Below are 16,908 nucleotides of genomic sequence, written 5' to 3'. Positions count from 1 at the left end.
TTCCCTAACTTCACAATTCTGTGATTGCATCTAATACCTGTAGTATATCATTTCAACCCCAATTATTGAATTGTGGGGTTTATGATTCCACCAAATTGAAGTTACCCTTCTCATTTTTTTTGAGTTACTATGATCTGGTAGATTGAGATTAGCAGTCCACCACTTTGGTCATATATCCACACTATTTGGAAGTGAATGTCTTCAAATCAGATTCATCATTACATAGAACCACTGTTCTGCAGGAGCCAGACTCTCTTGACACATGTAGGAAGACAGTAACCCTCCAGAATTACAGTATTTTTTCATGTAATGAATACAGAAACAAAGTTATTCAGTAATATCCAAAAGTACACTGATTTAAGTACAATATACTTGGCGATCAGGGATAATACAGAGAACTACAGCTTCTCAAACAGGTGATACCAAGACTCAAAGCACATTTAGGAAAAGAACGCAGAGCAGAGATAGAAATAGTTTTCTTTTAGACATCTCCTGCAATATATCAACTTTATGCTATATTATAAATTTTAAAAAGTCAAATCCCAAATGATGCTATAATATGTCAACAAGTGTTCATAAGTACCTCAGCCACATAGCTAATTGCATCCTTCAAGTTGAGTTCATGGAAAACATTAAGGATTTGGTCTCTTGATTTTTGAGCAGACCTTCTCATCAGTATTTTTCTGAGGAATTTCCTATCAAAATTGGACCACCTGATAATTTAAACAAACTGTGTTAATGGCAACAAGCAATTTTAGTTTCACAGCATTTTTAGATTATCATAAATGATATTTTCTTTAGCTAAACACTTTTTTAAAAATGGTGATCACAGGAATGTGTAGGATTTGTGTTTTGAAGCTTTTCAATTAGCATGTAAAGAAATTTAAATAAAAGCCTTCTATGGACTTACGCAACTGTCACAAAGAATTTAATCGGTTCACTTACCAAACACTACTACAACAACAAGAGTGCTATGATTACAGTATCCACTTTCAGAGTCAATAAGACATTTTATACTCTGGGAGATCATGCTACCTTATTTTTCCACTTCTGACTATGTTTAATTTTCTTTCCTGCTTTGGAAGTTAATCTGCTTTTCCCCAGCTGTATTGTAGCACAGCCAGACTAGAAAATCAGTTCATAACAACAGTGCCCTTCCAAAAGCTCTACCAGAAGGTCTTATTCATGCCACTGATGTACTCTGGGGGATATTAATGATGTATATTTTCTGTGATTTACACTTTCAGGACTGTCTGACAGTAGAGTATCTGCCATTTCATATTGAAGGTCCAGAACATAAATGTTGTTTTACTTTCATCTAACTTCCTCAAGACTTTCTCTAAAGGGCATGAGGTAATTTTGGAGACTATTGCTCAGAGTGACTCTATCCATCTTGCCCAATGGCTATTTTGAGTTTACAGCTTCTTATTCAGATTGCTGAAACTTTTTTGTGTTAAACTATTTCTCGTCTCTAGCCAGAACATCTGACAAGCAGGCTCTAATTCAGGCTGCCACACCTGAGCCCATCAGTGAGGAAGGTAGGGGCTGCCATTTCTTTAAGGAAGCAGCACTTTCATGTCCACAGAGTCCAAAAGACAAGCGTAAGGTGGTCTCATTCAAAATACATTAGTCATCAAACTGCACACTCAACCATGAACCTACATTAAGCTACTCCTTCTCTTGTTACTCAGGGAGATTACTGTCTGACATTAAGAAGTCAAACTCTAATCTGCCACTTTAAAAACACAGCTCCATCTTCTAGACAGTATTTCAAAACTGAGGATGTATTCCCCTATATTCATTCCCCAAAAGCAAACTACAAATTCAGGCCAAAAGAAAGAAGATGATCTGTCTGGAATGCCCCAGGAAAATTCCTCACTGCATAAATGAATGAAGAGCAAAAGGAAAGTAAGGAGATTGTCCCCATAACTGGATGCAGACAGGTGAGCAATTCTGCATGAGCATAATGCTAAACTTAAGCTAATAGACTTAGCTCCTCAGCAAGGGTTAGGGGACTGCTCTGCAGAAAGCTCACACAACGATGTGGCTTTTGGATTGGAACTGGCATGTAGACTCAGCAGGCATTAGCAGGTCAAAACTGTAAACCTATTAAATGACCTGACTCCAGGAAGAGAACGGCCTAACCCGAAATAACACAAATATGTCCAGAATTAATGCCCTTTTTTACACTTTTATTCATGTAGATATTGAACTGTGCCCATTGCAATGTTAACACTTCACATATACTTTAAAGAAAATGGTGTATCTTTCAGCTGAGTAATTTTGCTTTTCTTAAGACAAATCAGCTATAAGCACCAGGGGATGGCTCATCATTGGTTTCAAGCTAGTAGGCTTAAAACTGTCAGACTTATTTCAAAGCACCCTCTGCCATAATGTACAGATAAGATTTCCTAGCAGTATTTCAACATTCCAAGTTAGTTACTACTTACTTGTCTCTCAGATAATGATGCCCTATTTGTCCAGAAATGTCTTCTATAGCAGAAAGAATGTGATCAAAGGCCTAGGAAAGTGAAAGTGGAATTAGTATCTTTGCAGAAATAAAAAAGCATAATTAGAAAATAGCTCAGTTTATTTCAAATTAGACCAGGTCACTATGCAGAAGAATTTTATTGCTGCTAAGCAATTTTCCCCCTACCTACAGAAATACTAACTACTATGTGGGGTTTTATCAAAAGTCCTGAGATTTATAACCATATCTTTATAAATTGACTAATTATTCTTGAATTAAAAAGGTCTCAGCAAGAAGGTACATAAGCTCTCATTTTAACATTCAATTTTAAAACTTTTTCTCAAGTCATTTTATCATCTCCATTTGTGCCCTATGCTGCTATTAGTGTCAGTGATTAAATCAGTTGAACAATTTCCCTAGCGTTTCTTTTTAGATGTTTCAGGAATCCATACTCCCCTCAGAGCAGAAGTAGGTGCCATTCTTTTAATATCTAGGGCAAAATTTCATACTGAGTATATTAGATGGGCTGATAGAAATCCTGAGGTTTATAACTCTTGATTCAAACCAAGGCACCTGCAGGTATACTTTTGTCTTTTGCTGTATATGCTTATTAACATTTCACTCTGGACATTGGGGTGATTACTGCAGAACACACAGATGCTAGATTTGGAACAGCATGAATAGTATTCAGCACTGGTGAGACTGTACCACGAGTTCTGCATCCAGTTCTGGGCCTCTCACTTCAAAAAGGACATTGAGGTTCTAGAGTGTGTCCAAAGAAGAGCAATGAAGCTGGTGAAGAGTCTACAAAACATCCCCAATGGGGAGCACCTGGGAGTACTGGGGTTGTTTAGACTGGAGAAGAAGAGGCACACATGGCACCTTATAGCCCTCTATAACTACCTGAAAGCAGGTTGTAGTAAGCTGGGTGTCAGCCTTTTCTGCCTTGTCTCACACGAAAGGATGAGAGGAAACGGCCTTAAGTTGTGCCAGGGGAGGTTCAGATTACATATTAGGAAAGAAAAATTCACTGAAAGAGTGGTTAGACATTTGAATAAGGTGCCTGGAGAAGTGATGGAGTCACCATCTCTGGAATTTTTCAAGAGATATCTGGATGTGGTACTTGGGGATATGGTTTAGGGGTGATTATGGGGTGGTGCTGGGTTGATGGTTGCACTAGATGTTCTTGGAGGTCTCTTCCAACCTTGATGATTCCATAATATGGATTATTCCTGAATATCATGTTAATTATTGCCTGAGGAGGTATTTGACATGGAAGTGGAGATACTGATATTGTAAATAATTTGTCTCTTACTCCCTGACAACACACAGTGATCCCTCTCTTTCAAGGCTGCCATTTATACAGTTCTAGGAGCACTGTGCCTCCTGAGACAATATATGCTAGAATATTTTAGGAAGTGGCAAATATGTGCATAAAAGTATACAAAGTGTTAAGAGTAACATTACTGCTCAGCCTGCATTGCTAGTTGACATGTAGAAGTATATTACACAAATGTAGACAGACTGTATTTCTTCACCTGGAAGACAAATCCTGGTTTTCGAATAGCAAAATATTTGAAGGGAAATGAAAATTTCAATAGCTGGATAACAAAATCATAATGCATATATTCAGTAGTCTGTAAAGAATTCCTCAGAAAAAACTCTGTCCATCAATAAATTGTAAATTCACTTCCCATGAAGAAAAGCTTGCCCATGCTTTTCCCTATGAATTGTCAATCAAACATCATGCCCTTTTAGATGAAGAAAAGGAAGCATATTTCATCTGTGATGTGTCTCCAGTACTCTCAGCTTCACTGAATTCTCAAGTGAAAGACCAGAACTTTCAGTTGATTATCCCCTCATTGGACTCATTGCAAAGACATACAGCAACCTAAAGATAACTTTTGAAATGTGTGAAGGATTTTGCTCTTGAAATTGCGTAGTCCAACCCCCTTCCAAAAAAAGAAGTTTTCTCTAATAATTTTGTTTTCTCTTAAGGTGCTCTGTAAAAATCCAAAAGATACCACAGTTTTGTTAAAAAATATCTTACTCTGCCATGAAGTTTCTCATTCAGTTTTGGCTCTCTGTGTTCAGTTTTCTTCACTTTCAGCCACTGTACCAAAGGCTTGATAGTCAGTCCCTAAGGATCAAAACATGATAGTAAGTACTTAGGAGTTTTCTCCAACTAGTATTACTTAGGACTTTCCGCCAACTAGTATTGTTAAAGATAAATAGAGCATATTTGTATGTTATTTGGTGGTTCTCATACTTTCTCAGTTGACCTCTCTCTGCTCTAGAAGATAATATAATGCAGGACTCTCAGCTCCTGTTACAAAGGTTTGAAAAGACATCAACCAGTGGAAAAATATATCTTCTATAGGAAAAATATGGTAGTGGAAGGGTAAACGTGTTTCCTATACCACTGAATGTGGTACTTTCCTCACACATCAGGAGTTTGTGACCACAATGAAACTTTGTAATATACTTCAGAAAAAAAATGCAAGGTGGTATATACTGACATAATGCCATTTAAATTAATGATCTTTTCTTTTCATCCAGAAAGTGCTATTTTGTTTGGCTATTGAATACTTTCTTGTCCTGTGGTTTACTGCTGTATTTTAAAACAAGGACTGAGACACGGGTAGATCAGCTTAATGGCTGTATTTGCCCATTAGAAGGACTGTTCCCTATAGTTATTCACATGAGGTGAAGGATATTTAATCAGATATTAACTTGGCACTATTAATACCAAGCAGCCAAGTCTGAACAATTTTTAGCACAGAGGAAATTGTGTTTTGTCCCATGTGGTGCCATATGAAAACATAAAATAGGATCTTCGTTACTAAAATTACAAACTCAATTATGCTTTCAGTTCAGTGAAACAATATGCAACCTTCAGCTGAGAACTGCTTTAAGCATTCGCTACTTTTGGGGGACTCCTTCTCCTTGCAAGAAGCATGCTTAAGAAATTGAAGTACCTGGAAAATAACAGTAAAAAACACAACAATGATAGTTGTGCTGACAAACAGGTCTTTATCTCCAACTTTCTTCTCATCCAGAAGTGCAACAAGGGCAAAAGCAACTGCTCCACGTAGTCCACCATAGGACATCACCACCTGGTCTATTATCTCCAACTGGACCGTTCTGTAGCGGTTAAGAATCCATGTCTGTAAAACTACCCCTGTAAAAAAAAAAAAAGCCAGCATGTCTAGAAATACCCTGATGCAATGTCCATATTCCAACTGTGTATAACATAAATGTATAACACCAGACTTACTTTGTAACAATCTACCCCATCTACTTCCCCCTCTGTATCGCTATGCTGCCCACTTGGTACCTTCTTCTTTATGTCTAGCCAAAGGAGTTAGATGAAGCTGCTTCTGTGAGACAGCATCTGTTCTGAGAGTGCTGCCCTCTGACACAGGCACTACAGGGGAAGTTCTGCTATGTGCTGGCCTTTGAAATTAGTTGAGAAAGAACAGAATTTCTAGAACCATAATTGTTGACATGTACAGGGTCATTTGACAGAAATGGGGTTAAAACAGCATTGAATTAGGGAGTAAGTGTGGTACCATTTACAAATCACTAAAAATGACATTTAAGTCATTATCTTATGAAGGGTTGTCTAGTTATGCTAACACTGTCTTCAAACAGAAAGGTGAGATGCTGCATGAGACCCAAAGCTCTAGCTATCACAATGCATCCCACACAGAAGGAAAACAGCTTCACCACTCCTGAGAGGGGTATGGCATGCACGCCCCAGGCTCTTAACCAGTGTAGAACAAATACTTCTCTTTTTAGAGAACTTTGAACTTGTGCCAAGGGAAGAGTGTCTTGTAAGAAGGGCCTCTGGTGGAGGGGACCTTGGAATTAATTCAGGTCACCAATCAAACTCCTTCAGAGTATGAGTGCTGGAATAATATAAGGCTCAATATCATTAGATATTGAGTATTTTATCAATGACTAAGCTTTAGTGGATGCATATTGTTATCGCTGAATGCATAGTTGTTGATCACATTTATTGCAGGATTGTTAACGACCCAATCCAGGAATACAATAGGTGTCAAAGACAAGATACTGAAATCTCTTTTAAACACCTCAGGCACATTAGCAGTTACTGAGAGGTGGCTAAATAAACAATGCTTACAGACTATTTAGAAAGGAGCACATGGGGCTAGACACTTCATTCAGTTCAGGAACATCTAGACAGAATAAGAACACAGTCTAGGAAAACTGCCAGGTAGATAGATGTGCAACCTGTTACTTGAATTTAAGTCAAGACAAACAGGCAAATAAACTAGTTTAATTTATTCCCAGGTATAATTACATACACCACATCACTACATGTTACTCACTACAAGTACTTCATTCTATGCCTTTTTATTGTGACTTTAGCAAAACTACAGTAGAACTACATAGCTGGGCAAATCATCATTGGTATTTTGAAATGTTTGCAAACTTTTATAAACAGTAGGTAATCCCTACCAGCCACATTCTTATTTACTCAGTTTTTCATCAGTCCCTGAGAATTATTTCTTAAGCAAGAAAACCTGCAGTGTAATTATGTACCGTCTGATATTACTGGGTGTCTAAAACTTGAAGTCAGCCATAAAATTAGCTTAAGGCAATCTCTTTATTACCAGAATTGAAAGAGCTGAAGGAACAATATGGCTGACAGGACTCATGTCTTTTGTTAAGCTGCAAGTAAAAGAACAAAGTCCATTTCACTGGGAGACTTTGCCAATACCACATATTGGGTCTACAAAGGTTAGCCACTGGATGATTCATGTTAACTGCTAGGCTAGTCATATCCTCATACATGATTAAAAATGAAATCCTGCTACATTTTCAGCATATGATGAAGCTTACTTTAGAGATCTCCTCTCCTAACACAAACCCCACCAGAAATTCAACTAAAATAAATGGAATGTTTTAAAAGGAATAAGACTAGAACTCTAAAGAATATGTGATTGCATCAGCAATACAATGCAAGAACAGGAAGATTACCCCCTTACCAATAACTCTATATACTGAGATGAAGACCAGAGTCAACAGAACAAAAGCTGTATTCCAACGCCAGATATCTGGATCTACAGCTGAAATTCCCAGAAACATGAAGATAATAGTTTCTGCTCCACTGGCTAACATTTTCATGGTATATCTTACAGTTGTAGAGGACTGTTCAGATATGTTAGCCTTGACATATTTCTGACAGCAGATGCCACAGAAAGTTATCCTAGAAAAAGAAGCAATTGTTCAAAAAATATCTGATGCAACATTTAATATTATTTCCATCTGTCACATAGTGATAAAAACTCAGTATTAATCCTTAAGAAAAAATACACTGTGGAGTTTAGTCTACATAAAAAGTGTCTCTCAAACACTGATTCTGAGGTGAGCTCAAGAGGCCTGAAGACATCATTTCACTAGATCGTAATAAGCCTTAATTCTCTTCAGATTACCATACTGCAAAATTTTAAATCTTGCTTACACTAGACATAATCTTAAACTAATTATGTGCTTGCAGTAAGATTTTCAGCTCTTCGAAAATACTTACTGTGCCATCTACAAACATGACAAGCAAAACTGAGAAGAAAGGTATGCCAGGAATCAATGGATACTAAAAGACCACAGAGGTACTCAAGCCAAAACAGGCAAGACTTAGGCAAACCTTAACAAGCCAGCCAAAACAGAGAGAGATAAGCAAATAATGACACTCATTGGAAAAATATTGCTTTAATTAAAAATTATAGAGAAAGATATCAATAAAGATGGCCAGCTGTTAGGTTTGAAGCATTATTAATAACAAAGATAAAAGAGTTATGTCTGTATTTTGCAAAGGAGTTCTCATGTTGCACAGCAGATACTGGAAAACTTGCATTTCTTTTCAAGGCTGAATGACAGCATTTGCAAACTATAATCTACTGTAGTATGAAGATAGTATTACCCAGCTGTCCTATATAATTTAGGTCTTCCCTTTCAATGCTTTTAAAAACCATATTCCCTTCTCAGCCTCTTCACAGTCAGTAATAAAAAAGACTTACGCAAGGATGGCAGAAAGAGAAAGCATCTCTGCTGTGAGGTAGGACAGGTAGGAAATGATAAACACAAATCCAGGTTCAATGATTCTCACGTGCTTGGTAAAACGACTGACCGTTTTTTCAAAGAGAATGCCAACCAGTGTCCCACCCAGGCTCACCACAAAGAATGACACTGAAAAACAAAACCAAACACAGCTTAAACAGTAGAAACACAACAGTTTGGAATGGTTTTCCTCCAGAGAGAGAACAGTATATGGCCAGTAAATCAGAGCAAAGTTTGGAGGACATGTCAAAATTTATTTCTAAAATGCAACAATAGGAACTGCGTTTGAGCACTTGGTATGTGAATGTAGCATTCTGTAGAAAAACAAGGTTACTTTATGGTACCATTTCAGGCTTATTCAAAACTCACTACATTTCTTTGTAGATTTTTTCTCATGTTCTTTAAAAAAAGGCTTTTACAATAGCATATTATGAATATGAATATACCAAGGTCACAGTTAAAACATTTATTCATAAGATGTGTAGTATCATGTCATGCTTGGAATGGGAAATAGGTACTATATTCTTAGGTAAATAAATTTTCTTGATAGGCACTGGCAAATGTTACTTGATGGCAACCAGTGATAAGAAGCAAGAAAGTCTATATGCAATCTCAACTTTCCTGGAATGCAGGGAGAGCATAGCCTGAAACTAAGGACATGTTATTAAATACAAAGAAAATATACATAGCTGTCGAGTTTGGTGGTCTCAATAAATGAACTCCACATCTGTTAAACCTCCTAAAAAGCAAACAAATCCGATTAAGTTTCCCAAATATTCAGAAATATTTACTTAGTTATTTTCTTAAGACATTCGGTTTTGCCATAGAAATGTGGGAATATGGGTAATAATGGAAAGGGCTGAAAAATAGCAGTTACCTATAGCATAATAATATTTTGTTTAAAATACTACATATATACGTCAATTATGTGATGCAGAATTCAATTGTACTCACCTATGCCTTTGAGACATTCAATCCCTGTCACATTTTCTGGACCTATTGCAACAAAAGTGTCAAACACATTGTACAGCACCTGAAAAGAAAAGTAGAGTAACTTAATAATTGCTCCTGAATTAAACCTCTTCAAATAATCTCATGATAGGCCTCAACATTATGAATTCCAAAATTGCGTATGACTGAGGGAAATTCAGTGTGGAGGGACAAGACATTTTTTCAGATTGGAAAAAGTGTAGTGGAGCCAGAAGAAACAAAATCTTTTTTAAAAAAATCCACAACTTTCCTTTTCTCATTTCAATGTTTCCTATCTAGAAGTAGCATTGTTACATCTAGATGTGTTTTCTAAAGCACTTCTCACTGTAAAATCTAGATATTGGGCACATACATTTAATCACCTGTATAAGATAAATAAGATACTTAATAAGATGATAATAATAAGGTATGAATCTAAGTATGTCGAACATGCATAAAATAAGTTGAACATAAAAGAGAATAAACTATAATAATTGTACTCAAACTTATCCATACCCCTACCTAAGGAGGTTGGTATGATCATCATTTTTGACACATGCCTGCTTAATCTGTTCTTAATTCATCCAGTGATAGAGAAGAACTTTACTATGACTTTCTCAGCTTGCAGCTAAGCTGGATAATTCTTATCCTACTTACCCAGTCACAGTATACAGGTTACTTTGTTCTGTAACAGTAGTCTTTTACATATTTATGTTTAAAGAATCTACATTATCCACTTTCTTCTGTCCTCCAGTCTTTTCTTTTTCAAGGTAAGAGCTCCACTTGTTTCAAACTTCCTCTAGGCTGTACTTTCTGACTCTTGATCATACTTACTCTCCTCTTCTGGATTTTCTTCAATGAACAATCAAATTTTCTTTTATTTGTGGAGCGTTTGTGTTCATTTCACAGTAACAAAAATGCCTTTCATTCTAAAAGCCAGTGATGTTGATACTTGAGCTGACCAAAGGTTTATTTTAATATTTGTTTCTGTCAATACCACAAAAGTACTAACAATATTGATATCCAAGGGAAATTAGGTTTTTCTGGAAGCCCTTATTGTATTTTTTAAACTCACGTGAACAGTTCAGCTGCTGCAGTGACCTTGCAGTGCCTTACTTCCTTGGTTGCAAAAAGTTAAGTCACTGAGCCTGGTGAACATGTCTTTCCCTCCTTTGGAGATATGCAGGGACAGGAATAGGAAATTATCCTAAACTGAATTGAAGCCGTGTAGCAATCTGGTTGCATAGCATCTTTCTGCCTCAGGACTTCCTGGTCCCTGACCACTAACACTATACTACAAAACTGTTAATTAGTTTATTCTGAGAAAAACAATTGTGTGAAAAGAAAAGGTGTTTCAATCAAAATTAAAAGATCAGTGGAAATTTGGGATTTTTCAAAGTCTATTAAAGTCTATCTAAATTTAAAAAAAAAGTTTTCAAAAAAACCCAAACCAAACCAGAAACCTTCTAAAATGTCACAGATTTTTTTCCAAATTGGCTCTTTGCTATACAGAAGTAAAAGAGAGGGAGCAGACATAAACACATTGGTTAGTATTCTTTCTCTCTCATTGCCTGAAGTATGCACATAAGTTATGGGCATAACATAAATACACAGAGAAATTATGTGCATTAAAAACACAACAGCAAAGAACAGCTTGAAATCCCTGGAACTAATTTCATGAAGTCATGAAAGCCCTACTTGAACAACAAAGGCAAATAAAACATGCACACCTGAAACTTCATTTTAAGTGTCCAGCCCAGGACTGCATATTTTTATGTGACTCTCTAGCTCCAAATAGTTTCCATGTTCAAACATCTAATCCTCAGAATAAAATGTTTGTAAGCAAGACAGAAAACAACCATGAGCTACACTACATTAGCCCATTAGGAGATGCCCACAGATGGTACAGTGTTTCTTTCAAGGGGAAAATGCACTTCAGAAGAAAGCCCCTAGAGTTTGGGTGGCTTTGGGATATATAATTTACTTACCACAGTTACAGCATCATTCAGAAGCGATTCTCCGAAAACAATGATGAATAGAACTTCATTGACATGGACTTCTTCAAACACTGCCAGAACAGCTACAGGATCCACAGCAGCAATTAAGCTGCCAAAGAGGAGGAACTCCAGCAGCCCAGAGTGCATTTCGCCTTCAAAAACAAGGCAAACAAATTATAAGCAGTCAGCTCTGTATCATCTATAGTAATATTGTGACATTATGGAAAATGCCAAATCCTTGAATATAGGGATCCAAAGGTATCAACTGGAAAGCATGGTACAGAAACTACTTTAAAAGTTCTGTATTGTGTCATCTTGTATCCTACAAGGTCTGTTGGATCCAGCACTGGCCCATGTGGATCAAAGCTGTTTCTGGGAGCAGGACCAGTAAAGGCCTGTTTTTATGGCAAAGCATTTCCTGATCTAAATTGGCTTTGTATTTATGTACAGTACAGTTTGTCTAATTGGAGCAAATTATCTCAGGGTAACTGAGAACTTGAAAGATGGTTAAGACGACTGTACCATACTAGTACTTCTGAAGCAAATGTTCCAAAATACTTCACGCCCCAGTTCAAATGTGACTTTTGGTCACTAAGAACTACTACAGTGGGGCATAACTGCACTCAGTGCAGTTGAAGACCAGTAATGGCCTCCTTATGCAAGTTAGTCATTCACTGATAGGTGCAGTTAAGCCACTTGTTCCAAAATTAGGATTCATGAGGCCACTGTTAAATTGTCTGCAAGGGCACCATAAAAATAGATGAAGGACTAAAATGTACCTCAATGTGTTTGTGTTGTAGCCCCTTAGGAATTTTGGCAGTGATTTCAAAAGTTTTGGAAGAACAAGACTCTGGTGACAGTGTAACCTGGTATTTTTTTAAAGCTTCTCTTAGTTATTAAGATTATTTTGTTCATGACTGCCATTTTAAAACTAGCAGAAAAGGGAGAACCACAAATATTGTTTTGCTCAGCTTCTTAAATATCTTGCAAAATTCACCTTCTTCATAAAATCAAGAGTGGTATCCCAATCATTTTTTTGCCTGGGAAAAAGATTTCTGAAAGTGTAGAGAACAGCAAAATTTCTTTTATGTTCATTACTGGGTGGAGGAGGAAGCAAAGTTCCTTAGGAGGTGATGGTGCCAAAAATTATATGAGGAAGAGGAAAGAAGGAATATGTTGAGAATTCATTCATTAGAACACAGTGCAAAGGCCCATGCCCAAAATTAATCAATAGTTGTATCAGGCATGATTTCTATGGGTGAAGAATCAATTAATCAGATTAAATGGTTTGGAAGTATGAGTCAGACAATGACAGTCAGAAGCCATAGCCAAAGGATCAATATTGCATGTAAGGTCCTTCCACAACAGCATGGCCACTCCTCTAGACAGAACTCTTATGAGGCAATTTTTCAAACTCAAAATGGTTTGTGCTTAGAACGCAATTGAAACAGAAACTAGATTCCAGGTATTTTTGATACAAAATGGCATGGGCGTTTTTACTCAAGAAAAGGATACTTACATGGCCAGCCAGAGACATGAGCAGACAACACCCTGTTATATGTGACAACGGTGAATTACCTGGGGGAACTGCAGATGAATATATTCTCTTAGCTACTATCTGCCAATCAGAGCATCTACAATGTTTTCCATACAGTTTCAAGGCCTTATAGTAAGGCCCTGAAAACAGAAATTCAGAGCTTGTACTGACATATAACTACCTTGTATCTTCAAAAGATAAAGAGTGTCATTCACTCTTGGACATACTGGGCTGTGAACAAGGACTGAATCTATCCATTTAAGTGTGAGAATGGGGTTGAAGCGGTGACCTGAAGTCTGTGCCAAAAATTCTGAGAACAGCCTTGAACCTGAATGAATCTAAGTAATGGTTCCACCAAATGTTGTCCTTCTCTGGCATGCTTAAGGAAGGAACAAGCCCAATGACAATAACTATCAGATATCATGGTACAATAGAATGTAAGGTTTTAAAATAAATTGGCTCACTGAGATTGCTTATCTTTTTTATATGTTACCAATTATAATCATTGGTACATTCTTTGAGGACTTGCAAAGCTAGTGAGCAAATATTTATGGAAAGATTAGGACACATGTATAATTCCTATGAAGCACTGTCAAGAGGAATGGAGTTTCTAAATCAGACTTTTATTAAGACTAGTAACACTAGTAACTAGTAACTAGTAACAAGCAATTTCCAAGTGATACATGACTATGACTGCCTCTGGCTCCACAGAGGCTGGAGTGACTAGCTGCCAGCAGTGACACCTGAGCAAGGTAAGTTTACTGGTCCCAGTTTAAGACTTTTAGACACACTCAGCATGTTGTAGCTATAGCTAAGCATTTATCACAACCACAATTGTTCTGCAATACTGCATGTGTTAGTTCTCCAGCAGATGGTGAACAGTTTGGCAACAAGCCAGGGAGATTTAGGGTTAGATAATTCATCCTATTCTATGAAAGCAGACTGATAAGACTTAGTTAACAATTAAGGTGCTAATCTTCTAATTTCACTTCTAAAGAAGAATTTCTTTATCACCTTCTGTATTTTCTTTCTCCAAGTTAAAATATCTACAAGGGTATTGAATGCAAACAAAGAGCTGTTTTTATGTTTATTTATATAGGAAATCTATGCAATCCAATTTGGATTATGAGCTCTTATATTGACGGACAGCATTACAGGCCCATTGAATGGTATGGTTGGAAGTAAATTGGTTTTAGCTCATCTTAGACTGTAGCTGATTTGCATTTCTAGATTTTAAAATTACTTTTTGCATTATTCAGTTAAATTGTAGAAAAAGTAGGATAGAAACAAAAATATGCCACCAAACTTCAATCAGAAGCTATTATGAACTCTTCCAGAAACTAAGTAACTCATTCTCCTATCAGTACATTCTCCTATCTTCAGCAAGTAGATAAAGAGGTTTTTCATGAAGTGTGGTGCTTAGATCTTACTGACATCTTGGAGGTCAACGCAATATATTTAGTGGATTAGCGAGTATGTGTCATGGAGATATTTTAAAGTCCTGCTCATCTTTGCTGGAGAATGGCATAGTTTGAATCAGGGACAGCCTCCTCTGGCCTTTTTCATAGCTGAAATTAGAACTCTAGTAGGTTATAATATGTCTTGGTGGCAAATACAGGTCCCTACAGTATACCAATTAATGCTCTTTCTAAACATTTAAATTCACCACGCATGTCAGTTTATTGTTAGCCCTATATTTAGCTTGTAGAGTTTTATCTGTGACCTGGGATAGGGGCTGATTCTTCTGTTTAACTGTAAGCTCAGTTCTAGTATTCACTGTCACTGAAAGATTTGCATAATGATGAAGCAGAGCATGTATCCATCAAACCAGTTTTTGCAGCAGTCAAGCATTATTTACAGATTGGGAGGAGAGGAAGAGATAAGTGAATTTTTCACTTAAAATAAATTTTTTTTGGAAAGCACTTGACTTGTCCATTTCACATGTCATGAAGAAGTAAATCGTTTTCCTTTAATGATTTTTATCAATTTATATATAAAAGCAATTCATTATATTTCCCAGAACAGGATATTAAGAACATATTTTTGCTTGCATAGTTTAAATTGTTCCAGGCATCTTGGATATTTAAATAAAGAAATAATTTTCCAATCTGTTGCAATAGCAATATCTCTTTGTCATATATTTTGTTCCTGAAAACATGATGCTAACTATAAATGTGATATTGCAGATACAATATAGTGTGCCTACATGCTTAAGCACAGTAAACCCCTTATCTACCTATAAAAGTCAAGAGTGATTGCATCTGGGCTGTCACCTTTGTATCTTTTAAAGAAAAAACTGTTGCTTCTAAAATGCCAGTTATAGTAAGGTAAAGATCTAAAACATAAGCTAAACCTATCATAGCTGTCTGTATTACAAACATCTGCAGTTACATAACATGAGTCTCAAATCAACAAGTCTGTAGAGATTAAGTACTGCTGTTCTGTGCCTCTTCTAGCAGTCCTGTGCCCTTATGCTGTAGTATAATTAAGACAGAGTATGTCTTAGATTCATACAATGGTTCAGGTTGGAAGGGACCTTTTACACCCTCCAGTTTCACATGGCAGGGAATGCCATGGCAGGGACACCTTCCACTAGACCAGGTTGCTCAGAGCCCCATCGAACCTGGCCTTGAATACTTCCAGGGATGGGGCACCCACAACTTCTCTGGTCAAAGCACAAGCAACAGGGAATCTTCACTTTTTGACTTAGTGGTCTAAGAAATCGGAGCATCATCCACCCTTTCAAACCCCTTTGGACTGCTTTCATTAAAATGGCCTTTTTTTAAAGTAAGACATCTGCTACTTGGGTCTGTAAATCTTCTAAATCTTCAGTTATAATTTCCAGCTTCAGAAGATAAAAAGGAGATGCAGAGGTGTGTCATGCATATATACCCACTCAGCAACCATGCCTTACCTAATACTAAAGTTGACTGAAGGAAGACACTTCTATTCCACTGTAACTTTTAAAGATTCTATCACAGCAGAAAGAAACAAGCCTTTCAGTGTGTATTTTTGCCCAGATGTCCATTAGCAGGAAGAATCCTGAGAGTGTATGCATACACGTAGAGCAAGGCCAATATGTGAGACATGGCTTCAACACACTTTTATGCTTTCTTCAGGGAAGACTTCCCAGGTCATTCTTAAATTTGGTAAACATACTACAAATTGCTCCCATTAAAACTGAATTTGTCTGCTGGAAAGAGTTGCTAAGATGTAAATCATCGCTTATCTAACAATTGGTATACAGTAACATTCACATTTGTGCCTCCATAGATCAAACTTACCCATTATTCCTGTCTGATAGACACCATAGAGAGATAAACCAGTTGTGGCAGCATTCCAGACTGTCCCAATGACAGCATACAAAAGGATGGAACCAAGATTTCCAAAGAACAATCTATTTGGCATAAAATATCCAGCATCCAAAACAATGGGGGGCAGCAGGTAGAAGAAAAATACAGTTGGTGTCAAGGGGAAGGAGGCAATGTGATCTGCTGCCCAAACAATGCCACCAAGCACAAGACCAAGGACAATCAGCAGAGCACTTTCTGGAACCACCCGAGTGACTTTGTGGGACAAGTGGAAAACTGCAAGAAAAGAGAAAAACAGTATATCAGTAATGAAATGGAGAAACAATTTGAGCACAACTGTTGTTATCTGGCAATTCTTACTTCGCATAAACTTCCTGCCTTCATTGTTATTAGATCCAAAAGGCTGCATGAAATGCATGGGATACAGACAGTGTAAAAAAACCAGTCACATATAGAATGAAAAATAAAGGTTGATTTTCAGATTTTATCCAGCATATTATATGAAACCAATATTCCATTACATTTATATTCTTTATTGGA

At 37.0% G+C, this 16,908-nt stretch overlaps 1 protein-coding gene across 1 annotated transcript in view; it reads right to left on the bottom strand.

Moving 5' to 3' along the window:
• SLC9A3 (solute carrier family 9, subfamily A (NHE3, cation proton antiporter 3), member 3) overlaps nt 1-16,908 on the bottom strand; it is a 50,975-nt gene that overhangs the window by 8,114 nt on the left and 25,953 nt on the right. Inside the window, exons 2-10 of the mRNA XM_009072917.1 lie at nt 16,342-16,644; nt 11,512-11,672; nt 9,509-9,587; nt 8,515-8,683; nt 7,486-7,706; nt 5,449-5,651; nt 4,521-4,610; nt 2,451-2,521; nt 584-713 (exon numbers count right to left, since the gene is read on the bottom strand). Of these exons, the coding sequence (XP_009071165.1) occupies nt 584-713; nt 2,451-2,521; nt 4,521-4,610; nt 5,449-5,651; nt 7,486-7,706; nt 8,515-8,683; nt 9,509-9,587; nt 11,512-11,672; nt 16,342-16,644 (1,427 nt within the window). The remainder of the gene's footprint in view (nt 1-583; nt 714-2,450; nt 2,522-4,520; nt 4,611-5,448; nt 5,652-7,485; nt 7,707-8,514; nt 8,684-9,508; nt 9,588-11,511; nt 11,673-16,341; nt 16,645-16,908) is intronic.

Source organism: Acanthisitta chloris, unplaced genomic scaffold (genome assembly GCF_000695815.1).
Source record: "Acanthisitta chloris isolate BGI_N310 unplaced genomic scaffold, ASM69581v1 scaffold2664, whole genome shotgun sequence".
In the NCBI taxonomy this organism is placed as follows: domain Eukaryota; kingdom Metazoa; phylum Chordata; class Aves; order Passeriformes; family Acanthisittidae; genus Acanthisitta; species Acanthisitta chloris.
The sequence above is the reverse complement of the archived record's forward strand: the minus strand, read 5'-3'. Positions and strand labels throughout refer to the sequence as shown.